Genomic DNA, 26654 nt, shown 5'->3' with positions numbered 1-26654 from the left:
TTTGATACCACTTTTGTGGGTGGGCACGCAGCGGTACGAGCCGCATTAACGGTGACGGAAGAAAAATAAATAACTATAATAAAGAGACATTCTATTGGGTGTAGAACAATCGCAGGTCAGTCACTGCTCTCCTTATGCATTGCTATGGGCAGGCCCCAATAATACAAGTCGTCTGATTTAAAAAAATGAAATAAAATAAAACATTTTTTTTCTCCAACCGGATGCGCCCGTGCGTCATCCCGCACACTTGACAGCCGTGTCGGCGCTCAGTGCGCCAGTGTGTAACGCTATAGGCTGGAGGGAGGCAGCTGTTGCCATTATTTTAACCAGCCAGCTCAGATCCATCTCCGAGTTCTCCCCTCCCCTGGACAGAAAGAAAAGATGACTCCGTCCACGCCATCATAAACATACGACAACTGAAAGAGATTCTTTAAAAAGTGAAATCAAATGGTACAGAAAAGTAGTAGTATGTCCAGGACGCCTTCGACCCCAAACCAGGAGATCCCAATGGGCATGATCGACCACCATCCGCACACGCAGGTAAGACCACAGAATGAGAGGGAGGGGAAAGATGATTCAATTATCTGACAAAAAAAAAAAAACAACAACTAATAATTCTGATTTATTTTTTACATTTTGGAGTGAGGAATGAGCTGCTTTTTAAATGCGCAAAGCTGTTTAACTTCTGGAGATTAACAGGTTGTTCGGCGCTCCGGTCGCTTGAATCGCCTGTCGCTCATTTAGCATCAATTGAATAAAAAATAAATGACGGAACAATAACATCCGGGTGGTTTTATTTAGGGTGGCAGCTGTGTTGTGTTTTCTTTCCAGTTTTCCCTGTTTTGTTTTTCAAATTATCTTCGAGATGTAAGACCGTGATGTAACGCTTGAGACTGATTCTGAGGAAAACCACACCTTTGTTTAATTAATCTGTTATACCCCAAACAAACTGCTTATCTGATCAAATGGAAAACACTTGTTGGCATCGGGAACTAAAAGAGAAATGCTCAGCTTCTAAACCCGTTAAATCATAATCTAGGGAGATTAAATCCAGCGTTATTAGAATAATAAAACTTGATCCAGTTTCCTACTATTTTAGTTTCCCTGCCTTTTCAAGGTGTCAGTTTTTAAAGATTTGTGTGTAACGTGGGCATGTTTAGTCATAAGTCTTTAAACTGATGAAAAAATGAGAATATCTAGAACAAACACACCCACGCTGAGCTCAGTCATTGTCTCTCTAGAGAAGAGAGAGGAGAAAAAAACCCCACCTCATCAGAGACAACCAGCGCTTCAAACCATGCCAAATCCTGCTCTCTCCACTTTACTCCCACTCTTACCAGCTCCCTCTCATCTCTCTCATCCCCCTCAGCTCCTTCCAGTTCTTCCCTATAAGTGTCCCACTATCGCCATCACATCACCATCTCACCTCATCATGTCTGTTTTTAGAAATCTGATCTCTATCTGCGGCGTGTGACTGCAGCGAGAAACAGATGGACAACCTTCTTGTCCAGGCAGCAGGGTGTTTGGTCTTATTTTGTCCTTTTAGTGTGTTTTAAGTATGCTCCTCCTATCAATCAAACGGAAAGCGGATGTTGACGTGCAGACGAGAAGCTCCAACATCCTGAGATTTCTTGGTACTTCTGGAGAGATGGACTGTGGGTCGAGAACTCATCCGAATTCAGAGCTGGGGGGTTCCTTAGATTAAAGATTGTGTCTGCAGGTCTGCGGTTTTAGATCTGAGCAGAATATTGGATTAGGGATTCTGTATAAAAGAGATGAAGCTGCAGAATGTAACTTTTATTTAAAAAATATGTTTTTTTAAGTCTGTTAAAACTCTCACAATGTTGTGACAGTAAAATATGAGGCAGATAATATGTTCACTCTGAGCTACTCATGCCGTCTGTACTGCTCCCTGTCAAAAACAACCAATCAGAGCCAGGAGGCGGGTCCTAGCGCTGTCAATCAATCTCATAAACATGCTCCAAAATGTCATATTAGTGGAGAAACGACTTACCATTACATGAAACTTGTTTATCTACTGTCATTAGTGGTTAGTCTGAGCAAAGGGGGTGTGAACGGCGCACATATGGATTGACAGTGCTAAGACCCGCCTCTTGGCTCTGATTGGTTGTTTCTAATTAGCACTGAGAGCGCTTGGGAAAAGGCAGATGTGCTTGATTTTTTTTTCTCATATTGTCACGACATAGTGACGTTTCAAGAAATATGTAAAAAAAAAGAAAAAAAAAAGATACATATTTTTAATTAAAGTTACGTACTGCAGCTTTAAGAGATTTTCCAGTTAGTAGGGGTGCAGTTTTCTGGCTGATCGTTGATGAGCAATCTTTTAAAACCCTGACCTGCTGATTCTGATTTTGGACTTTTTTGTCTAAAAATGTTAAAAACGGCAAGAAAATCGCTGCTTTGGCAACAGTGGGATGTCTAATGCAAATGTGCAGACTCTGTGAGCAGAGTCCTCTATTGCTCTGCTGTGAGCAATAGTCGATTTTTAGACCTTCGGCGAGGCAGATAAGATCGATAAATAAGATCGGTTTCACATGTAAATATCGGCTGATCCCCCAGAATTAAGAAAATCGTGTTGGGTTTATCGCTGCACCCCTATGCGGGTGTTGCGCTCCCAAACCACCTGCCACCCCGTCCGTCTCTCACACCCTGCTTAATTACACTCCTAATCTGGGAGGATGTTTACCAACAGGAAGCCTCCCCTCCCTACTTCCTGTGGCATTTCTCTGCCCTTTCCTGACATGAACACAGCCACGTTCGGCTGCGGCGGCTTTTCACAGATCATCTGCGCTCCATATTGAGCATCTAACAAAGCATGAGTTAGCTTCTCCCTTTTTTCCCCCCTCAGATCATAAGTCTAATGACTCCTTCAGCTGTGATATTGCTTCATCTAACATCTTAATTGCTAATATATTTGGTGGCAATGCATCATCTCCTGCTCGACAGGCGTTCAGACACTAATAGGTTGTTGCAACCAAATGTACTTGATGCAATCAAAATCTCATTTTGGCAATGCTAATAACATCCGTTTTAACTGTGAAAATGTTAAATTTTGGTGAAATGTTTACAACTGAGGTGCATTTATCGCTCTTTAACAAGCAGCAGCAGAAAACTGAACTGAAGATTAGTTATTTATTTATTCAGCGCCTGAGCCAGCCAGCAGTTTCAATGAGATCTGAAAGGACAATTTATGCGGCTGATAATTTGGAACAAACTGCAAGGTTTGTCATTTATTTACATCTTTTCTTTTTTTACCTTAATAATCTTACCCTTATAATGCACTCAGTCTAAACTGGAAGATGGATGTATACAAATACTTTCCATCCAATTTCAAAAACCTTGAGTCTTTTTTGTTTTATGAACAATATGCAGAAATAACATTTTGGAGATCTACAAAGCTGGTAGTGAGACTCGCTTTTCAGCTTTGATTAGAAGAAACGGTCATTAAAAAAGTATTTACTCTGGTTTGAATACAAATGTAAGACATTTTAGTTTCTAAGAAAGCAGCATACAAATGAAATATGTTGAAGTTACTGATTTTTATTTTGTAAAATGTGAGAAAAGGACATAAAGTGCATAAAATGAAAAGGAAAGGTTGATTTTCTGTCATTTCTCTCCATTTAAGATCTATTGGGTCATTAATTAAATCATAGGAAGTTATTTATTAAGACTACAAATAAATATTGTATAACAATAATACACAACACAGGCTAATGAACAGAAACGGCTTCATAAATAGGAAAAATCCAAGACAAACCACAAACTTTAACTAACTAAAATTTAGATTAAAAAAGGAAAATAAGAATCCTCTTGAAATTACTGTTTAAATTTACACCTGAAGATTTGTTTTCACCTATCACTTACACTAAAAGTGCAGGAAAGGGTTTCAATTGGAGAAAATTATATTTTATCTGCACTTTGAAACATTTATATGCAAAAAAACAAACAAAAAAAAAACAAGAAAAGTATGAATGAAGGGTAAAATTGAGACAGCTGGAGATACAGGTACCAGCAAAAATAAAAGTTTGAGATAATTTAGGAACGAGTGGAGCACAGGAAACGCGAGCCTCAAAGTGAAAACACTGAGGTGGGGAAACATTTGGCTGTTGTCTTTTTGTGAAAGCATACAGGCAGCTTTCATTGCCCAGGATTAAATGACTCCACTGCAGTTATTTAAACAGCGCCAGTAATTGGTACTGATGGAAATGTGACACTCACCCCCCACCACCACCTCTTTCTTTTTCCCTTAACAAGCTGAACAACAGCTAAAATGGAGGCAACGAAAGCTTATGGTCGTCTTCCGTTGCATTTGATGCAGCACTTCATCAATGCTGAGGCTGCTCTAACGATTTAGACAGCAGGAATTAAACCTTGTTTTAAAAAGATATCAAAACATTAATCTAGAATCTAATACTTTGTGTCTGAGTTTTACATGTCAAGGTTGCAAAAATGCCAAAAAGGTGAAATGACCTCCATTTATATTTTCATCTAGAATAATATTCTGATTCAAATGTCTTTGACGGGATTGTTAAAGATACCAAAAAATGCTCATTGTTTGATGTTTTGATGTTGGTAAAATCTCCTCTTTCAGCAGAATTACAAGAGCAAACATGTCAGCCAGCACAAGCTAATATTACCCGTTTAATTATTAACATCTTATGGATAGTAAGCAGACGGCAAAATATGGGTAACAAAAGATTAAGAAAAAGATTGCAGCCTTGATTTTAATGAACGGATGGTTCAGACTGAAACTGACATGACTATAGCTGTAAAAATTAAACTTTTAGAGAGAATAGAATCTTGTTTAGTCTTCAAAAGAAAACTGAATCCATGTTTATGACGTTAAAAATTTAACTTCTTGTTGAGACAGTCCTGTTTACGTTGTATAAAATGTACTTTTTGTACCCTCACACTGTAAAGATATGTTTTCCAATTAAGTCCAAAAGTGAATGAACATGCTTACATAAATTTTATTTTTGATTTATTTAACGTACAGTTTAAAATCTACTTGCCACATGTTGACATAAATAACAGTTTTGAATGAAAAGAAGTAGTTGGAAGAAAAACATCTTGCGTGTTTTACGTCTTCTCTCAAAAATCAATTTGATATAACATCAATCTTTAAACACAAAACAGGCAATGTGTATAAAAATAATAAGATTTTTATATATCTTAACTTTATTATGCTACAGCACTATTCTGAATCAATATCCTTCATTTTACCTTGATTGAATATGTTTTCTAATTTTCTTAAAAGTAAAGATTGAGGTACTCTCTTATAAAAAGCAAAAGAAAACATGGCATAGCTTTTTTTAAATGAAAAACCAGAACAGGGAAGATGATAGATCAAGTAAACCAAGAGTGTTTCCCTACAAACAAATATGACAATTTCCCTCTTGTAAAATTTTGTGGCTCCTGCATTTTGAAATTTGGTGATTGCATCTTGTGCAATAAATCTATACCCTGTCCTGACAGGTGGTTAAAAATAAAGCTGAAAAAAATAATAAAACATTATTGATTTGTCTTTAACTTTCTCATTCAATGCAAAAGTTGGAGAACAGGATTTTTGAAGATTTTCTGCGTAGGTGGACTCTGATATCATGCTCTATTTTTGCTCTTGAACAAAACAAAGTACAGTCACTCATGCATTTTGATGATGTGTCTCATATTCTCTATTCTAAAACTTACCAGAAAGTATTCACAACCCTTTAATCTTTTTTCATATCTGAAAGCTGTAATTAAATCAAAAGGTGCATCAGCAAGGTTTTCGTTTTAGTTATGCAACCATGTCTTTGCACAATCATTTAATGTCTTTATGTATTCCTCTAACAGATTCATTTTCCAGTCAATAATATTCAAGAATATTCCACAAAAGCCCGGCACTTTACAAGAGTGTGTCCACTAAGACAGAAAAAGCAAACCCTGGTATAAACCAGCAGGTTATTTTTAACCTTTCCATACTGGCGTAAAAATAAAAACAATCACAATAAACCCACGTTGACCCAAATCATGATCCAGAAAATATTCACAGTGTTTCACTTTTTCCACATTTTATGTTTCAGCCTCATTCCAAATTGTGTTAAATTAATATCTTTCCTCAAAATCCTACATGCTAATGTCCCATTATCAGAATGTCAAACTAGGTTATTGAGTTTCTTGCTAATTTATTGGACTTAGAAAAAAATCACATTTTCTTGCTTTGGCAGCAGTTCCAGCCTCAAGTATATAAAAAATATATTTTTTATATTATTTGCAAAAATGTCCAAATTTAGCTTTTTGAGAAAAGAAAAACAACGATCAAATTGGTTTTGGAATACGTTTGCAATATTATAAAATGTGGCAAAAGTGCTGGAGTTACTGAGAAATTGCTTAGAAGCATCATTGAATTCCTCCTTTCTATATATATATAAATATAAAAAAACATAATTTGTAGTTCAGCAGAAGGCTCGAGATAAATTCAGTTAATGTGTTTCCCTCATATCTGCTCCCTGTGGAAACCTTCTGACCAAGTGTGTTTGCTTTAAGGCGTTGCGACAGCCTCCTTTATGCACATTGGAAACTGTGTGACTGTGATGACAAAACACCGGCACAGGTCGCTTATTACGGGTTCCTTGTTAATCTGTCTCTGTGCAATCTGCAAGTCGAGCACAGGGGACTTTGAGGCAGTTGCTCATTGCGTGTGTTATGTATGTGTGTAGGAGATCTGAAAGGATGACTGGGTTACTGTAAGAAAGTGTGCGTATTCAGTTGTGCATGAATATAATTGCCTCTCAGGGTGTGAGTAATAAACCAAACGAAGCTTACGTTAAGAATTTGCCTGTGAAAAAAAATATTCGAGGCCCCTGTTACGAATAATTTCTGCTAAAATGCATTGTAGGCTGGTTATTTTAATGCTTTACATTTGTGCATGACTCATTTTAGGTGCAGGAGATTTGTGTAAACAAGATAAAATGTACTCCCGTCATGCTGTTTTGTGTGTAATACACCTTATGGCTCAGAGCTGGAAAGGCAGGGGGCATCTGGATTTGAACCGGAGACCTCTTGATCTGCAGTCAAATGCTCTACCACTGAGCTATACCCCCTGAAACATGAACCCACCAGGGAGGAAATAAAGCCATACCTGGATGAAGTGCATGCTGTTGCTGTATTGATCCATTGTGTTTGTTCTTCACCAGCTGTCCTCTTTTCATGCTTAAATAGGCGGCCCCCTAATTGTCGACAAATATGATTAGTCTGTATTGTGTAACCATGACAATAGGAGCTGGGGATATGTGGCCTCAGCCTAACCCGGAAAGGCCAGCTGCCAGAGATCTACCAATCAGATTACAGCATCTCAGTTTGAATCGCATGAAAAATGGCGAGTAATAGATGGCGGTCATGAAGGCTGTGGGCACATTTTCTTTGGTTGACTTCCTCTGTGGTCTGGGACTCTTGCCGCTTTATCTCTTGGCTCCATCTGACTGCCCGATCGTTTTCAGAGGCTTTTTACAAATGCTCTTCCAAATGTTAATGGCCATCAAGCTCCCCGGAAACGAGGGTTTCTCAGAAATGTGTCAAGTTAATTATGAGACTGATGGATGATTCAACTTTCTTTTTTTTTTTTTTTCCTCAATCTTTTCAGGGAAAGTACGCCAAGAGGAAGAGCCGATTTAAGCGCTCAGATGGGAGCACCTCTTCTGACACCACCTCTAACAGCTTTGTCCGACAGGTAACATTTCACACATAATCTCCTTACTTTCTGCCCTACTCCTTAATTAGGAAGCCTTAAATTTAATATAATTAAAGTACGGGCTTCTAATGCCAAAAAGTCAGCGATTTAATTTAAATATGGGCAACTTTCATCTCTTTTCTGCCGAGTTCTTTAACAGGTTTTTAATGAATTTTTGTCCTAAGCCATTCATTAAATTATAAACTAGCAGAAGTATCTTAAAGTCTATTCTCTGAACTACAGGAAGTGTAAGGAGTTTAAAACTGGGGTGATGTGCTGGTTGTTTTGTCCCTACATGGTTGTATTCTGGGTAAAAATAACCAAAACAAACACGGGAAATAGAAAAGACAAGACAAATCCTTTTTTTTTTTTACATTTTGTGAAGAGGTTAGTGTCTTCTTCTTAGGTTTTCATGTCGTTTACTGCAGTGGTTTTTGATGCAGCACCACCGCAGGCGGGGAGGGGAACAGTTTTTTTTTAAATGATTTGGGTAGTTCGACACAGTAGTAAATCGCATCTGCTGAAAATGTAGCAAATGTTGCAGTTTTGGTTCCGAGTCTATCGAAGTATCAGGTTTTTAATCATAATTTGTACCTGAAACTAAACATGATGGCAGTCAGAAATCTCCTGGCAAGTGATGGCAGGAGAAATCAGCAGCAACAAAAAAAATGCTTTGCAGGTTTGCCAGATAAAAAATAAACAACCAACCATATGGTAATGTTTTCAGGTTGATCATATTTTTCAACATTTTTTGTTTGTCTTTTTGGCAACAAGAACAGTATATGGCTCACTCTTGCATTATTTTGAATATGTTATTAATAGGGATGCCCTGGTCTGAATTTTAGTAAAAATTATTGTATTTAGAATAAATCAAATCAAATTAAAAGCAAACATTTTCCATTTTAGTATCCTAAATTTTCTGTCTTTTTCGAAAGACTGCATCCTAACATCGTTTTTAAATCTGTATCCACTGTCTGAACTGGCAAACCAAATTTAGGCTATTCTTGAATTCTGATCAAATGGCCTCCAGGCTGCTCTTTGGACACTTCTGACTTAGATATTAGATATGAGATCCTGAATTTAATCCAGAATGATCACTTCTGCTTGATCCAGACCCAGCATGCAGGTGTTTTGGTTCTGCTATCAATGCGCTCTGTGTAAACAGTAATAAATTTCCACCACAGGAAGGCTGGAGTAAAGCATCACACTCTCATCATGACCCGTGCAGCCTTCTGTGTCTGGACATGACATTTCTGAAAGCCGTGTGGTGTCATAGCTAAACGAGCCACTCTTTTTCTGTCTGACCTCTTCATTTCAGAGAGGAACTGATGTGCTCTTTGCTGTATGACATTTAACTGTTTGGTTCTGGCGCTGCTTTAGAAAATAAATAAAAAAAAATCCCATCACTGTCGGTGAACACAGGGAGCTGAAGTCTCCTGTGGTTTCAAAAGGTTAGCAGCATTCTCGCCTGCACACGCTGCCCTTCCCATTGCCGTGTCCTTCATTAACTCGGAGCAGAGAAGACGACACCCCGGCAGTAAGATAGTATTTATCTTACTATGATTAAACATACTGTAGATGATGTGTGTAATCAGCACATCCTCTATTTCTCTTGTTGCTGCATTGCATTTTGCGCTTTGCATTTTCAAAATGTATGACACATTTTTTGTTTTCATTTTTTAACACACATCCAGTTTGCTCAAAATTGCCAGACAAAAATAAAACAAAACAAAACAAAACAAAAAAAAGCAACAACACCCTTTCAGGCAACATATAGGATTTTGTAAATATAGCCTTACATATCAACCGAGAGCACAGTATAGGCTTTACAGTCTCACACACGCCCACGCCAGCGCACGCTCGCTCGGCCGCATACACACAGACGCACCGGAGCCACAATCAACCGACGGCAGAGCCGGCTGGTACACACGGCCTGGTTTCTATGGCAACCGGGTTGCTGAATCTCCCCCTGTGAGCGAGCATCGGTGGGATGTGGAGACGAAGCAGAGGATGTTTCGACGGGTTTGTGTGTGTGTGTGTGTCCTTGTTCTCGCTTCTGGGTGTGAGGCGAGGGCGCGGCCTACACGCTCACACGTCTCGTAAGTTTTGTGCGACAAGTTGAACAAAAACACGAAAAAACAGGCAAACGGCTGTCTGCCGCATGAGGTTGGACGGTTGCTTCCTGTTGCTCTGAAAGAGACCGAGGAGGCTGTCAATGAAAAAAAAAAAAATTCATGTTTCTCTTTACAGTAAATCATTAAAAAAAACTCACAGATTCATTAAATGGTCATGAAAATTAAAGGTTTCAGCACAATTTATTATTAACTGAAATATAGAAGTGGGGGAAACTTCTACTAGATATTTCAAAACATTATATTCACAACTACAGGCTTTAGATTTTTTTTATTTCTTCATTTCTTTGCTTTTGTTCAAGTGAAAGGGAGGAGGAGGTTAGGCATTGAGAAACATCCCTTGGTAGGGTCAGAGGTCGCCCTCTTGTGGACAGAGTCGATCCTTGCTTCGTACTGAGGACCACAAGTTTCACTATACGGTAAAAAACGTAATTTTATAAATAATTTTATGCATCATTTACATAAAACGGTAATAAAATTGTGATGTAAATAAAATATAAATACATACTTACCTTTTTTTTTTTTTTTGCAAAAGTCCATCAGCAAATTGTTCTGGCTTGCCAAAAGACACATTTAAATAATTAAAAACATTTACATTGTTTTATAAATGTTAGTTTTTTTGTTGTTGTTTTAATAAAAATATTTTTAGCTACTTATTTAATTGGATAGTAGTACTTGATAAAAATTAATAAGAAATTAATAAAAAATTAATAAGATAAGAAGCTGCTGCCCCCGCGACCCGATCCCGGATAAGCGGAAGAAGATGGATGGATGGATAAGATAAGATAAATAAAGATAGAAAATAAATTCTCATTGCTTGCCATGTTGTTGTGTTTGTAATTTTGTTTGTGTATTTGCTTCATTAAATCAGGTTTCTCTTGAAAATGATCTAGGATCTCAATGAGAAAACCTATATAAATGTGGTCGAGGTTCACCGATTGCAGTTTTCTTGCCTATTACTGCGAAATTACATCAATCAGTCCCTCCACTTTTCTGCAAATTATTGTGGAAATTCATGCAAAATCAACAAACCCCTGCATTTTTTTTTTTTTTTGCACTAATGCATAATTGTGAATTTATCGCAGATTTTTGGCAAAAATGGTGAAAAATATTGGATCCAAGTGACTGGTAGTCTTACTTCTACTAAACATCTGCCTCAGCCTTTCTTGATTTATAATCTATAATGATACAACAAGTAATAAAAAGTCGCATTTCCCATCATACATAAGTGCAAATATTTCAAAATTAGTACACTTTGATTTTATTGCAAAAAATCCCTAAAAACAGTTGTGAAATCCTTGAGGAACTGAAAAGATGTTCAATATTATTTAATTTTAAGAATTTATTTATACTTTAACAGTTCGTTAACAAGTTTTAACAATAAATTCTGGCACAACCGGCCCTTTAAGAGCATTCATGATCTTGATTTGGCTGAAAATTTAATTGAGTTTGACACGCCTGATGTAGGGTAAGCCACTGTAAACTAGTAAACTGAGCTTCATGTCTTCAGTTCCCTGAATCCCCCCGATGATTCCTCTCTATCCAAAAAATGCATAAAGGGACAAACTACAAAGTGAGAAGTTGGGGAGAATGACCTCATAGCAGAAGTTCAGAGGAAAAAAAAAAAGTGGAAGTGGGGGGGAATGGTGGTGCAAAATTCTTACCACTCCCCAGTTTTCTCTCTGTTTCTCTCTCTCTCTCTCTCTCTCTCTCTCTGGTCAGCTGGGCCTCTGAATGGCTGACGACTGCATACCAAACTTCCTTCTGGGTCTCAGTGTGTTCACGTCCCTGTTTCTGTCCTGCCAGGGCTAAATATATTTACCCAGATTGCAAATGTAGCACAAGTCCTGCAACCCGACCCCCCCTGCTGCCCCTATAGCCAGCTCCGACACTGTACGCGCTCCTCGGGGGGTTGTGGAGGTGGGCGTGTGCGCGTCCGTGTGCGGCCGGAGGTTAAGAGTGCGCTCTCTTAGTTTCAAACACTTTTCTGGCTGTCTACTTTATCACACACCACCACACACACTCAATGAGACATTAACATACAGACGTCTCTCTCTCACACACACACACACACACACACACACTCGAATAGAGTGGACTCCCCTTGGTTTGCCGGGGTGCGGCGAGTGTGGCAAACGAAGCATGGAGCGGACTGAGAGGATTCCAAGGCCCGTAATGGTAAGAAGTAAAGCTTTACAACTTTGGCCACATCTGACTGAAATGGAAGGACAGAGTTTTAAAACTTCGGATATATTTCCGTTGACCTTTGACAGATTAAGTGGATCTTTCTGTGCCATCCTGGTTTGTATTTTTCTTTGCTTCCCGTCTTCCGACTGTACCAGGAGTATCCATTTTGGGCCGTGTTACAGCTGCTCAAAAGGCGCTGTGTTTTTAATTAGACCTCCAGTCCCAGTGGCTGCGTCGGTGCACCAGTCTTCCCAGCACCATCGCCATTTCAGGGGGCTTCTCCATGTTCCTTCACAGGCCCAGGTTCAGTCTATCCAGCTGTACAACCTCAATGTAAACTGGGTTTTTATACTTCTTGAAATTAGACATCGCAGATATCTGCATTTATGTTTACGATCTCATATGTTTTATGTTCCAAGCAATATATTTAAAAAGACTGAGCTCTTAAAGTGGCAAGCTCAGACTTCCAGCTCTCTCTCTGACTGCCATAAACCCCAAAATAGTCACATCTGAGAAGCCGGTTCTCAGAAAGAGTTGCCATATTTGTTTGTTTGACAAAACCAGTTAAAAATTCTCCACATTGTTTTGACTGAAGAGATCGGAGCAGAAATTGAGTAATTAAGTTGGTGAGCCAAATTATTATGATACCGACCAGGTTGCTAACAAGCTAACAGTGGCTGCTTTTACGCTGCCCAAGAGGTGTAACTTCAATGGATGTAACACATGACTTGTGTGATTTTCGCATCACACAAGTCATGTGACCAACAACCAGATGTTACTACTGGCGGAAATGACAAAGAAGACGACAGGAAGTGGTAGGAGGAGGATGATGGTGCAGCATCACGAAGTTACTTATTTCGTGAACAAACTTGGTCACCTGTAGTTTTAATTGTGTTTCGTGTTTAATAGAAACACTGCAATTGCAAAATTGTGTTGTTTTTTTTCCACATTAGCAGAATAAGTTCTGCGCATATTTATTTATTTTTTCAATTCAGTTTTTTTCTTTCAAATGCAACTCGCTTGTTCATCACATCCATTAGATGCTTCATCTGAGTTGGATTTGGGGAATTTATTTGAGCGGTCCAGTTTAGGTTACGTTTGTCTTACTTTGTTTGTAATAATTTACGATGTACAACTTAATCAGCAAATTTTAAATCTGTACTTTGATAACACATCAAATACTAATAAATAAAGTTTTCAAATGCATCAAAACTGAAGCTATACATTTTTCCTCGGTTTGTAAATGCATTAACAAACAAAATGCTGTCTTTTTCTGTCTGATTCAAATTGGATATTACTATTACGGATACTACTATTTTGTGTTTTAAAAATTCAAATCAAAAGCACATCTTGTGACATCATTGCACTACTCGTTTAGTATTTATCGTTCGCTTTATCTCCCAGGCCCCAAAAAAACCTCACGTTGTCCTAAGCAGCTTGAGTTGCTCCCATGTTTCATCCTGAACCAATGTGTCTTCCTCACATTCAACACACACAAAGCAAAGATCCAGCTGACATAAAAGCAAAATGCCGTCTGCTTCGATCGGGCAGCCTGGGCTCCCACATGTCAGAACGCCACAAACGCTGATGCATTGTGTTTTCTGACACCTTTCTGTCAGAACCGAATTTATCTGCCTTTTCAGCTGCTGTAGCTGTTAGGTGCTTGGACTGGTTTGACCACAGATTGCATGTTTTCCCTAAATTCCTGCTTTCATTTTTGGTTTTCTTTCTGAACTCTAAAGCCAGTGAGCATCCTTCAAGTTAGACCTTTTTTTGCTTTACACAAAATGGTTCATGGAGGGAGGGATGTCCATTAGCTAATATATCAACCACTGTTATGTAACAAAATGAAATATTTGTTGTCTTTTGACTAGTCTGCTAATAATTAACATCACCTGAAGTTGAAAAGTAAAAAATTTGACATCAATATTGACAATTTTGTGAAAAATTGTTTTCATCTTTATTATTTTTTCCTCTTTTTACGTATTTTTTCACACTTAACGGTTTCATACTATTACAAAATGCAGTTTTGCTAAATTTAAAAACTTCCCAAACCAAACTGGTTTACATTTGAAAATGTAATTTTCTCTAAAACTGTGCCTCTCTTGATGGCAGCAAGTGGCATCAAGCATTGATGGCAACTCTAAATGAAATGTTTACTTTGTATCTCAATCAATCTGAAGTCGACTTTGACTAGACCGTCCAAAAATATTTCGATTTGCTTTTTTTTTTTAGACGTTCAGAGGTGGACTTTGGATTGTGAATTTAAGCTTAAGATCAGATTGGTGTTTGGATTAGTTGAATCATTAACACTGATTTTAACTGTGAAGAATGAGACCTGGATTGATTTAGAGTTTGTTCGGGGTTTTTATTGATCAGTTATTAATGTTGTCTTGGAGTAATTTTGGGTGCCACGTTTTCATATTTCCTTAATTTGTGGATCATGACTCCTGCTGAGGTTTTCTGGAGTCTCAAAGCCTTAAAAATGAATTAAAGAAGTCAATCAATTTGAATCAGTTTGTTGCTTTGTACGCAGCTGTTTCACTGAGTTATAACAACCTTTTTCTTATTAACCACAGAAATAGAAACCTACAAAGGGTGAATGTTTTTTCACTGCACTGTAAATATGGTTGAAAGATGGTAAGAGTTGAACGTATATACAACTCTGGAAAAAATTAAGAGTCCACTTCACTGAACCCCACTGAAAACTTAATGAATTTTCCACCAAATATTAAATTCTGAACTCTTCCTAAGTGAAAACATGAGTATTGTTGTTTCTAAATGAATATGAAATAGTTTTCTTTTTTGCATTATTTGAGGTCTGAATGCACTGCGTCTTTTTTGTTATTTTGACCATTTCTCATTTCCTACAAATAAATACAAAATTTTTGCTTGGAATTTCAGAGACATGTTATCACTGGTTCATAGAACAAAAGAACAATGTTCATTTTATTCAAACATATACCTATAAAAAGTAAAATGAGAGAAACTGATCGTTTTAAGTGGTCTCTTAATTTTTTCCAGAGCCGTATATTGTTTTTGGACTGGCTAAAGCATAAACAGTATGTTATGTTTTTAAATGAAAGTCTTGTAAGCAAACTCTGCTTCTGAATTAATATCTAAAATCAAACATGATCCAATTATTCTTGCATTTGGTATCTTTTACAGATGTAATCCTTTTTAAAATTATTAACTGACTGAGTTAGACTTGTATTACACACTCATTAGTGAAGGCGGGGGTATTTCGGTTCAGTTGAGTCCATTTGTGACTCATCTTTCTGGTCATTTCCACACAGTCCAGCCAGTTTCCAGGATGCGACAAAGATGTAAATAAAGGCCAGTTGCAACCACAAGTTTTGAGATTCTGTCTTCTGGGACTCGTTTTTTTCTCTTAATCTGCCTTTATCCACCTCAAACGGAGCCAATCTCACTCTCTTCATGAATTTATTGCACGTAGAGCTGAGTCTTGGTGCTACAGTTTCCCTTCGTTGGCAGGAGTCGTTGTCTTCCTTAGAGATAAACCAGAAAGGATATTTAATGTTCTCACTTTTCCTCTTTCTTTATTCATTATCACATCATCCAGTGTGATAAGTGTGAAGATATTTTTATCTGTTTAATTATCAGGATACGGCGTTCGCAGTACGTGTTAGCTCTCCGATGGTAATCACCTCTTAGTCATACACTGTGGATTCTTGCAACACCTGCTGCGATGTTCCTGTTTGTTCGTGGCAGTAACAGATTAAAATCTTTAAACTCTGCACTGTTTTCTGGCATCAGTACAGAACGGTACAGTTAAGATTAGTTACTGTGTGTGTGTGTGTGTGTTTTTTTAAGATAATAAAACAAAGGAATGAATGATTGCTAAACTATCACACCATTAACGCCAAGTCAATATTTTATATAGTCTTGTAGAAACAAATCTGCTTCTTCGTTTTTGCTGCTGCTCTTCAGGACTCGTCATTTTTCTTAGTCGCTCATCTTTTCCTGTCGTAGTCGCTCTCCTTTTTCCATTACCCCGTCGATTCTGCTGCTCTCTTTTCCCAACTGCATTGATTTAGTGTTTTTTTTGTTTTGTTTTTTTTTCAGCAATGAAGCATGTTTGGCAGCTTGATGACTCAACAAATGAGAAAAGTTTGCAGCAGATAATTGAATATTCTCAGGAAAACACCAAAGTTACGAGAAATGTCACGGACAAATTATGGCATCTTATAAATCAGAAGATTTCAGACTTCTGTTTGTTTGAAGCTTTGTGTTGAAGCTGCTCCCACACTTATTCAAATAACTGCAAGTACAAAATATGTATGTATAAAAGTTGGGTTCAGTGTTTAGGATTTCCTTATAATAGTTTGGGGCTATTTTTTATTCCTCCTTTGCTAGTTTTGTTATAGTGCCTTTTAAATTTTGATAACCAGCTCCAGCCAGGATCTTCACATGATGTTTTTCTTTTTTTTTTTTGCATTTCATAGATATTTTGTCCACCAAAACATGTTGTGGGAGTCGGACCTTGTTTCCCTCCTGAATGGTATGATGGCTACACATTGCAATGCTCTTTACACAACTCTATATTTTCTCATCCTGATATCTTAGGGTATTTTCATGTTGGAATGGGAACCAAAATTGCAAGATTTGTTACATTTTCAACTGGTTGGCTTCGTTTTCACACTGCACTATGTTAAACAAACTAAACTCTTTGAAAAACCTTTTACACCGCTTCGCCTCTGGTGGCTCTGCAACAAGGACCACTGAAGGAAACTACATGAAAACCTCTGAAGAAGACATGAGTGCAACTCCCTTCTTCACAAAATGTAAACATAAATAGAATAGTATAAACTTGTTTTTGTAGGATTTCTGTTTTATCCCGAGCCATTTCTCCCGTTAGCATTAAACTCATTTGTTTTTGTTATATTTATCCAGAATGCCCTGCAGTGCAGGCCGCTTCCTGCTTTTTGAGCAGTCTCCACAGTCCACTTGCATTCACACTTTGAACCACACCAGAGTTCATTTCAACCAAACTGACCAGAGTTTGTGTTTGTGGTCCGATTGCGCATTCACAACTCCCCAAACAAACCAAAATTTCTAGGCAAACAAATTGGAGTTCAACTAAAGTGGACTAAATGGGGTTGGTGTGATTCAGTGCGTCTGAGGTGTTGCCTTAAAATACCTCCCCACTGAATTAGATGATGATGGCAGCATCATCTGGGCTTTCCCAAATGCCCTTAAGACATACAACTCTTAGTTAATTTATGACCTAAGTTTCAAATCTCCAACTGGATATTTTTGCTTATTTTAATGTTACACAGCTCTTTAAATGTCCTGTGAGTAAAGATATTTGCCCATTTATCCAAAACAACTGGAACTTTCAGTATCTAGGAAGTTATTTCTGCAATCTACAGTCTATTAAAAGAGCGCCCCTCAGATTAATTTCAATCCCTGCAACGACGGGGGTGAAATTACCGTAGTAACTTGATATTGGCTGGAAAATGCAACGTCTCCCCTTTCAGAAATCGCTGGAATTTTGCAGATAGCGCAACTTGTGGTGGAATTACTGAACTGCAAATTTGGCTGGATCGTTAGCACTACGATCAGTCTGGAAGGGTTAAATAAACAACTTTAAAATTACCTAAATAATGTAGGTAATCCTAATTTATTATGTCAGAAGTGAAATTTTTTTCTTTCTAATTTTAACAAAAATTGCCTGCTTGTTTATTTCTACAGCACCACATCTACGAGAAGTATTTGTGGGCATTTAGTGATGCAGTTCAAACCTTACAAATCCTTTCAGTGGTGTTGTCATTATGCGTCTGGTTTCACTAACTAACCAGTGTGCTGCTAATGAATTTATGCTACTATAATGTTGGTCCAAAGCTGAAACATCTGGAACATCTTGGCTTTCTCTTCGCCTTTTTTTTTAATTTATTTACAATCGATTCCTGCATGTAGGCGCACACATCTCATCGCTCATGTAGCCCTGACTCGGCCTGGTTACTATGACACTGCTGAGGTCCCTGCCGTGGCTCAGCCAATAGAAAGGTAGCTCTGCCATCAGGTGGCCTGTATCTATTTTGAACAGGAGCTGTCTGTGAAGTGAAGCAAGCAGCTAAATTAGAGACACAACCTAATGACATCGGGGAAGGAGGAGTGGGTGATGAGGGGGGTCGGAAATGAAGAGCGCTCTCTCTCCTTTTTGATTTTGTGTGATGTTAATAACATAAACGGATGACTCAGACACTCATCCACATATAAAAAGTCGTAGCTTATTGCTCTCCCTCCCTACTGCCTTCGCTGCATCACCGACCTGTTGTGGTAGGCGGGTTAGACGATGCTCTTGCCTCTTTTTTCCTTTCAAAATGTTCCACTGGGAACCTCATCAGGTATTTCTTAGTCACTGCCTCGTGTTTGGATGCACCTGAACGCCTCATACGATGACTCAGATCTGCTAAGTGGGGGTACTGCTGTTATTGTCCTCATTAGATGCTGCTTGGAACTCACAGTGCCACCGCCGCACCACTTTGACCATTTCGATAAATGGAACAGGAAGTGGCGAGCAGCCGTCCAGCGCCCTGGTAACAGGGAGTGCCCACTCTCATTGTGCTGTTGCCAAGTCACAGAGCGCCTCAGTGAAACAGGTGGCAGAGTGAGAATCAACATTAGTGTTTGTCATTTCGCTTCAAATCCTGCAGATACACATGGACAGCCGTCAGAAGCAAATACAAGGTTAATCACACATAAAAAGATGTGCAAACATTGACTCATAGCAAAGATGTTGCACCCATAACTGTTATTTTTCCAGACATTTGACTCCAGCCAAATATCTGTACTGTTTTCTAGCTTTTATATAGTTGGAAAAATATAATTCCCTTTAAGTCTGCTTTAAAAAGCAGCACAAAAACACATTATTATTTCTAAAATCTTCAATTTGGGAACATTAAAGCTGCAGTATTTAACTAAAAAAATTGCTTTATGTATATTCGATCTGACATCATATTATGACAAATAATCTGTAAGTATTTGTCACTTATAGGCTTGTCAGAATAACACATTTTGCTGCACAGAAGTTACTCCAATAAAAGATAATATTGTTGTTTTGAGATCATTTTCAAATAATATAATGGTAATGGCATAGTAATGCAAGAGCACATTCTCGAAAATCAATGAACTTTAAATTCTAACAATTATTTAACACCGGAAGACATTTTAAATATCCAAAATAAGAAAAACAGAAATAACAAATAAAATGAATTATGAAGTCACTGCAAACAAAACTGTCCTTCAAAAAAAGGGCAAGTTGAGACAAATGTACTTTCGTCATCTCAGAAGGAGAGCGAAAAAGAGAAAAACAAGAAATTGTCCAAATGGAAATGATTGAACTCATGCTAATATCTCATGCAATTAATAGATTTCTTGCTTATTGCGACAGGTCTAATGATTTAATTTTTGTGTATCAGTTGGATGAGACTAAGATTGAGTTTTCAGCAAAAAAGGCTCAGAGTGAGTTTGGAACAAACCCAATTCTCACTGTTGGGTACGGTGGAGGACTAGTGGGGCTGTGGGCTTGTAACTTTATTACCGTGTTTCCCCGATAGTAAGACACCCCCGATTGTAAGACGTATCGGGGTCTTCAGGGGGGTCGGCTAATATAAGCCGTACCCCGAAAGTAAGACATAGTGGGGCTTTTGGGGATAAAAAGAAAGTAAGACACTGTCTTACTTTCGGGGAAACACAGTATTAAAATGCATGAACTCCTTCAAATATTAGGAGTTTTTAAATGAAAATGATGGCTTCTGTCAGCAAACTACTGGACAATGATCCGAAACATATTAGCTTAGAAATCAAGTTTCTCCTGTAGCCATCATGGACTTGCATAAACAACTCTTCTGTGTTTCAGTCCAAACTGAAAAGATTGCTTCAGTCTGGAAAACTCTTTTTTTATTATATTATTTTTATAGTTGTTACAAATATCTTCCTGCTTTTCTGCTGCCACTCTTGGGGAAATATAAGACAAACTTGTTTACTTGATTTTACTGTAAATTTAGTGTTTATCAGCTGATGCCACTTTCATATAGTTGAAATAATATGTCTCACTTAAATATAAATAATGAAAACTGTAAAAATTATATATATATTATATAATTTTAAAATACCTTGTTACAGTTATTTGGCAGCAATCACCTAAATGAGTATGTCTTTAATGGCTTGCCATACCTGTCCTGAAGCTGAGTCAGTGTTGATGAATACCCATCGTAAGGTGGTCTACCACTTTCCGTAGAAGTCTGACTGGATTTAAGGGCCACTCAATGACATTGCCAATCCTTTATTGTCTCTTTTGTTATTTTGGTCTTTGTTAAGCTGGAGGACAGATCTTCACTCTAGTCTGAGTTACGAGTGACTCAGTTAAATCTGTTCCAAAGAATCTCTCTTTATTTTGCTGTCGTCATGTTAACATCCTTTTTAAACCTTTTCCACTTTAATTATTTGCTATTTGATTGAATTAGAGTTTCTTTTATGAGAGTTATGATTTCTGTTTTGTTTTATCTTTTAAATATATTTTTCCTGTTCGTATTGTTCAGATCTTGCTCTAGTTCATTGAATTATACTGCACTTTAGTCAACATCTGTTGGTCCTGTGTGCTATACAAATAAATTGACATTGACAAGAAGTATCTGTCAGACTTACAACGAATCTGAAGAAGCCTCTGACACGCTAACAGGTCAATTTTGAGGCAGCAGAGATGATATTCCACAGTCACATGTCCTAAATTACATTATCAGTTGTTGGTAAGCACTGCTAACCAACCTCAACTGCTTTTGCTGCTTCTCTTTAAATATGACCATGATTCATACAGAAACAAATCGGATTATTTTTATTTATGTATTGCCGTGATCGTTCACACTTCCAAATATATGCGATTTGTATGTATTCTCCAGTGTGAACTGCAAACAACCTGAAAGTGTCCAGCATGCGCAGTAGAGGGCGCAATAACGTCACACATAGAGAGCTTGATCAGAGTTTTGCCAGCCGCCATAAATTGCGGAAGTAAACATGGACGCTAACGGTGGAGTGTATCTTACGCATTTTGAAGTTGTTGTCCGACCGGAGCCGGAGCCAGAGCCAGCACTGTAACACTTAATCCTCGTTATTGTCCGCCATGATTGTTGTTTTCATAGACATAATATAAGATTATATTATCCTTATATTATGTCTATGGCTGTTTTTCTTCCCGCTTGCGCGTGTCAGGACGCAGAATAGTGACGTTTATCGAGTATCAATGACGCTCCGGACCTAGTCGTTACGATTCATGTCACATTTGAAAAGGTCGGATACGCATCGGATATCCAACTGGCCTGGGTCACATTCGAAAAAACTACGACCTGTGTAGTTCAGACTCTCATAAAAAGATCAGATTCAGGTTTCACTAAGGCAAAAAAAGAAAAAAAACATCGGAATTGAGGCACTTCGGGCTGCAGTGTGAGTGTGAACCCTTCCATACGTAACAGATATCCACAATAAGCTCCACTTTTCTAGAATGTATTTATTTATTTTTCTCCAGAGTTCAGGTTAAAGAAAGGCATATTATTCTAATCTGGACCTGAGAATTTTGTTTCTCTTGATATGAAAACATTCAAGGTGTATTTCTGTTAATTCAAAGCAAGCTGTCGCTACATTCAACCACTACAGTGGAGACATGATTGGTTAACTTTGTATATGAATCCACAAACAAAACTTCATTCTTTATAAATAAGTCCTTTCTCACTCACTTATTCAGTTTTATTGGGGACCCTTAATCCATTTTGGAATTTGTCATTTAATAAAATGTGGAAAAGTGAAACTGCCCATAAGCACCTCCTGATCACATTCTGATGCATGCAAAAAAAAATCTGATTTTCATTTCAAGACAAATGTTATTTTGTAATAATTTCAAATAACAAAAAACAGATTGGATTTGTTCTGAATCAAACTCCAGAAGAATATCTGCCGACAGCCGTTTGCTGGACCTGACGGGTGTGATGTGTGACTAGACTTGGGCAGGATTTTTATTTTTTTTTAATCGACATTGCATATGGCGCATGTCATCCATGTGCATTCTCAGAACTATTTTAAAAAGCGTACACCTAGTGAGTCACTTCTTCTGCCTGGTACATTCAGCTGTCCCGCATTCTTGTCACTACCTCCTACAAAGCAGCAAGCAGCCTGTCAGCTAAAAAAAATACACAAAAAGAAAAAAAAAAAGTGGGACGGTTATATAAATTGAACACTCAAACTCTTCATAAGCTGAGGAGTGCATTGGGGCCAGGCAGCTTTTTATCCTGGCATGCTTGTCAGGATCAGGGTCAGCAGGGGAGAGTCAAGTTACAGCCCATGAGTGGTAGATGTGATGGAAACTTTAGCCACTTCATGAGAATTTTATATCCTAGCTGATATTATAAAGAGTTCCCAGCCCGTGTATTGTCCGTACTTGAGGCACCCACACACTGAATCCCTCGTGCGTTTGGAGGAAGGTCTGAGACCTTGTGTCACTCACTTGTTATGCATCATTTCCACCTCTGATTGTTTAGAGTCATCTTACAAGCAATATGAAGGAGTCCTTTGTGTTGTGTATGTTTACCTGAGGCCGGCTTTACTGCTCAGGACAAGAAGGTTTTCATTGCTTCCTGCATTTAATGACACTTTTGGTAAAAAAACCTTGAAATCTTTTAAAGCAGCAGCAACGTTTCACACTAAACTTGTGTGAAAAATTGAATATTTTGTTAAGGTTTAATTTTTTGGAGGAAAAAAATGGTAATATTTTAATACCATAGCAACTGTTTTCAGATCATAATAATCATGATAATTGTTTTCAGAAAATCACTAGTGGCACAGTTAGAGGTACCCAGTGATGGGTACAACTCTGCTAATCCGCCAGTAGTAAAGCTATTTTTTTTTCATTTAGCGCGTTTGCTAATTTGATTAGCTTTCCCTATATTAATTTTTCTAATTCTAAAACACTAAAATTTACATGGCTGTTTTGTAGACTGTTAGTTTAACATAGTTTGACATCTGTGTTGAAGTTTTGGTTATCAACCGATAAGAATTCATCAAGTAGCCGTTTATATTCATGCTCTTATTTTGAAGTGGTTGAAGACTGTTTATGTCACTTCCTCTCCTTGTTTTCTCTGTCTTAACTTTTCTTTAAACAATAAATAAACAGGAATAAATAAAACACAGATAGTAGAGAGCAAGATATAAATTACAGAGCATACGAATATCTTTTAAGGGCAGATATAATTTGAGCTAAAATTAGCGCTTTAGCATTAGCTTCTGCTAAACATAGTGTTGGTATAGTGCTTTAACAAATTCATCTCTTGCTCTTGTTGAACAACAGGAACAAGATATAAGTTATATCTTGATGTTGTTAATAAATATATTTTATCCCACTCATTGAATATTTTTAATTTAAAGGGTGGGTTTGTCATTTTTGGATGTGAAATTATGCTAATATGATGAAAGGATGTTAACCAGGAGCACCATTACATGTTGAAGCAATAAGTTCAAAGCACATCACAAGTGAAAATAGAAGGTAAAGAAGCATACATGTTATCTTAGTCTGTTTTTTCTTGCTAACAAGGTGTGATTCCCAGTTATTGTCTTCTTGCTAAATATGTTTTTCTCACCTATTTTTTAATTAACTGTGACTTTCAGGGCTCTGCAGACTCCTACACTAGCCGGCCGTCGGACTCAGACGTGTCCCTGGAGGAGGACCCTGAGGCTCTGAGGAAGGAGGCCGACAGACAGGCTCTTGCCACGCTTGAGAAGGCAAAGGTCAGTCATCAGTAGGATGATGTTTTGGCCCTGGTTGACCTGTGTGCCTTGAAATCTGGACAACTCCTAGCATGCTTGTCTTATATCTGCTCCTGCTGTTGTTATTCCAGACCAAACCAGTGGCATTTGCTGTGCGCACCAACGTTGGTTACAACCCAGGGCCTAACGATGATGTTCCTGTGCAGGGCATGGCCATTTCCTTCGAAGCCAAAGACTTCTTGCACATTAAAGAGGTGTGGACATCATCTATAGTCTCAATTCACTAGAGAACACAAGGTTATAACTTCTTTGCAAAGTGTCATAAAACTGTGGTCTTTGTACCCGAGTCCTCAAATGTAATATAAAGGTAAACCGCCGTGTCAGAGCAGCCTGGATGACACACAAAAAGGCTTCAGGCTCCTCTGTCACAAAAGCAACTTGCAGTGATGGTGGGTGGAAAGCCAATGAGGTTTTCTGTTTGCTGCATCGCACTGCACAGCCACGCTCCATTGAAACCATGGCAGGCCATGAGTGGGTGTTGGTAGCAACACAGCCTGCATTGCAGTAAGAAATAGGTCCAGAGCAAAAAAATAAATAAAATAAAAATACACAAAATTCCCATATTTCATGTTTATATGGTGCACAGTGCTGCTTATAAGTCTCAAGTTACCAATGAGTCATATTTTCTTCATATTTTCCACCCAGGGAACCAAACTTTCAAACTTTAAAGTGGTCTTAATGAATAGCTCTTAATTGCTTTCTGAAGGGCTTTTGAAGTTTTCTTTACACAAGTTGCTTTTTCACATTTATTAAGCCACTTAACTCTGACCTAATAATCATCTAGGCAGTAAAAAGGACTCCTAAATTTAGCATTTAGTCCATGCATAACACTTTATAAAATTATTTTTCTTTCCATTTATTTATTTAAATAAAAAAAACCTCAACAATTTTACAAAGATAATAAAGTATTTGAGGACCTATATGGTTATTCTCAATCATGTAATAACTAAGATTTCTCATATTTTTTATTTAATCACATGCTTCACAAATGTGAAAGTAAAGATACTGGATTTTAGATGCTCTAAAAGGCAACTAAAGTTCACAGCATAGCTTTGGAAGGTTGTCAGAAACCTTGAAGATCACATTAACTGACAGCAAAATAAAGCAAAAACAAAGACCAGCTGTTTTTACCACCATATGCGCTGAAAAACACAAGTATTTTGTTGTTGACTTGCCATTCAGAAATCACTTGCTGCATTCTTTTTGGCTGTGCAGGAGGCTCCCCTTCTGCTTTTCAAGGTGAATAACAACTGCTCATTTGTTTGCAGCCATTTTTACGTAGGAGTAGGGCTGTCGCAATAAGCAATAAATTGCATGATGAATTAAAACAAGCTCAATAATTTTCATTTGCATGATTTATCGGTTTTATCTTTTTTGTCTCTTTCTACCAAGACGTGGATGATAAAAGACTTCAATCTGATGCTTTTTTGAAGGACAATTTTGTTTACACAGACTTCATAATTCATTTTATTTGTTGTTTCTGTTGTTCTGTTTATGTATTTTGGATATTTAAAACGTCTACCAATTCCAGTGTTAAATGTTCATTAGAATTTAAAGTTTATTGATCTCTGAGAATGCATTATTATGCCATTACAATTATATTAGTTAAAACAACAATATTGCCGCTTATCGCAATAACAATATACAATTTGGGACAATTTATCGCCTAGCAAAATTTGTTATTGTGACAGGACTACGTAGGAGTGTAAACATCGAGTTGGGGGGACGTGGCTAGCAGCAGCTTATTTGGATTTAAAGTGACAGAGACCCTAAAACAACTCAAAATAGGAAAAGTGAGCAGACTAGAATCTTATTATCTAAGAATGATTTTGTGCTAAAAATGTAAGGAACATGTTTTGCTTAGGCCATAGATATTCTAACCTGTTCATGGAAGTATAATAGGCCACTTTTAAATTTTGACTTTAGCCATCATTGTGTGCTGATATCTCACTGTTTGCCGTATGTGCAGAAATACAACAACGACTGGTGGATCGGACGCCTGGTGAAGGAGGGCTGTGAGGTGGGCTTCATTCCCAGCCCGGTCAAGCTGGAGAACACCCGCCTGCTGCAGGAGCAGCGGATGAGACAAAATAGGCTCAGCTCCAGGTAACGGCGAAAGGTCCTCTGTGTCTACACTACCAGCAGCTCAAACAACATCCCTGCTTTTCAAAAAAGGGGTCAAACATGAATCACTCCTGATCCACTAGGCTCTGTAAAACACACCAAAATAGACACTAAGCAAAGCTGTGAGTCACTTTATTACTCTGAACTTCTTCAGAACACACACATACACACCGGCCTCTTTTGTTGCCGTCTTTGCAGATATTTGCTAGGAATATTTGTGGTTGTTTAGAATGTGAATATGAATTCACACATTACACATTTTTGTACTCCCATTTGGGTTTCTGTTGCTTCTACAAACAGTTTACAAAAAAAAACCCCACCAAGCTTACATGAGAGTAACACCAAGTAAGTTGATGCTTTTTGGTGTCTGGAAACTGAAATGTTTCAAAACCCTTCAGAATGTAAAGTCATAAATCAGAAAGCTCTGCCCCTCCCCTAGCAACCCCAACCAAGCCCAGCCCATCACCTAGCAACCCCACACTGTAAAAAAAGTCAGTAAATTTACGGTAAAAAAAGGTAAAAAACCAACAGTTTTTGACCGTCGTATCCAAAAACATTGCATTACCGTAGAAATTACATGTAACTCCCGTAAGTCGAAACTGCAAAGAAAGTCAGTAAATTTACGGTAAAAAAAGGTAAAAAACCAA

The 26654-nt window shown here is 37.9% G+C and overlaps 1 protein-coding gene and 1 non-coding gene across 7 annotated transcripts in view; one reads left to right on the top strand and one right to left on the bottom strand.

Moving 5' to 3' along the window:
• Nucleotides 1-267: 267 nt before the first annotated feature.
• Nucleotides 268-26654, top strand: part of cacnb1 (calcium channel, voltage-dependent, beta 1 subunit) — a 44090-nt gene continuing 17703 nt past the window's right edge. For 2 of the 6 annotated variants that reach the window (XM_007558028.2, XM_007558027.2), the window contains exons 1-5: nt 270-540; nt 7643-7729; nt 23725-23844; nt 23955-24077; nt 25853-25989. In XM_007558028.2, the coding sequence (XP_007558090.1) occupies nt 448-540; nt 7643-7729; nt 23725-23844; nt 23955-24077; nt 25853-25989 (560 nt within the window). In that variant the 5' untranslated portion in view covers nt 270-447. Of the gene's footprint in view, nt 541-7642; nt 7730-11796; nt 12040-23724; nt 23845-23954; nt 24078-25852; nt 25990-26654 lie in introns of those variants that run through there. The other 4 variants (XM_007558032.2, XM_007558026.2, XM_007558029.2 and 1 more) reach the window with 4 other exon arrangements.
• Nucleotides 7032-7103, bottom strand: trnac-gca (transfer RNA cysteine (anticodon GCA)). Its single transcript has one exon. It is a non-coding gene; the product is annotated as a tRNA-Cys (tRNA).

This window comes from Poecilia formosa, unplaced genomic scaffold, assembly GCF_000485575.1.
Source record: "Poecilia formosa unplaced genomic scaffold, Poecilia_formosa-5.1.2 Scaffold94, whole genome shotgun sequence".
NCBI lineage: Eukaryota > Metazoa > Chordata > Actinopteri > Cyprinodontiformes > Poeciliidae > Poecilia > Poecilia formosa.
The sequence above is the reverse complement of the archived record's forward strand: the minus strand, read 5'-3'. Positions and strand labels throughout refer to the sequence as shown.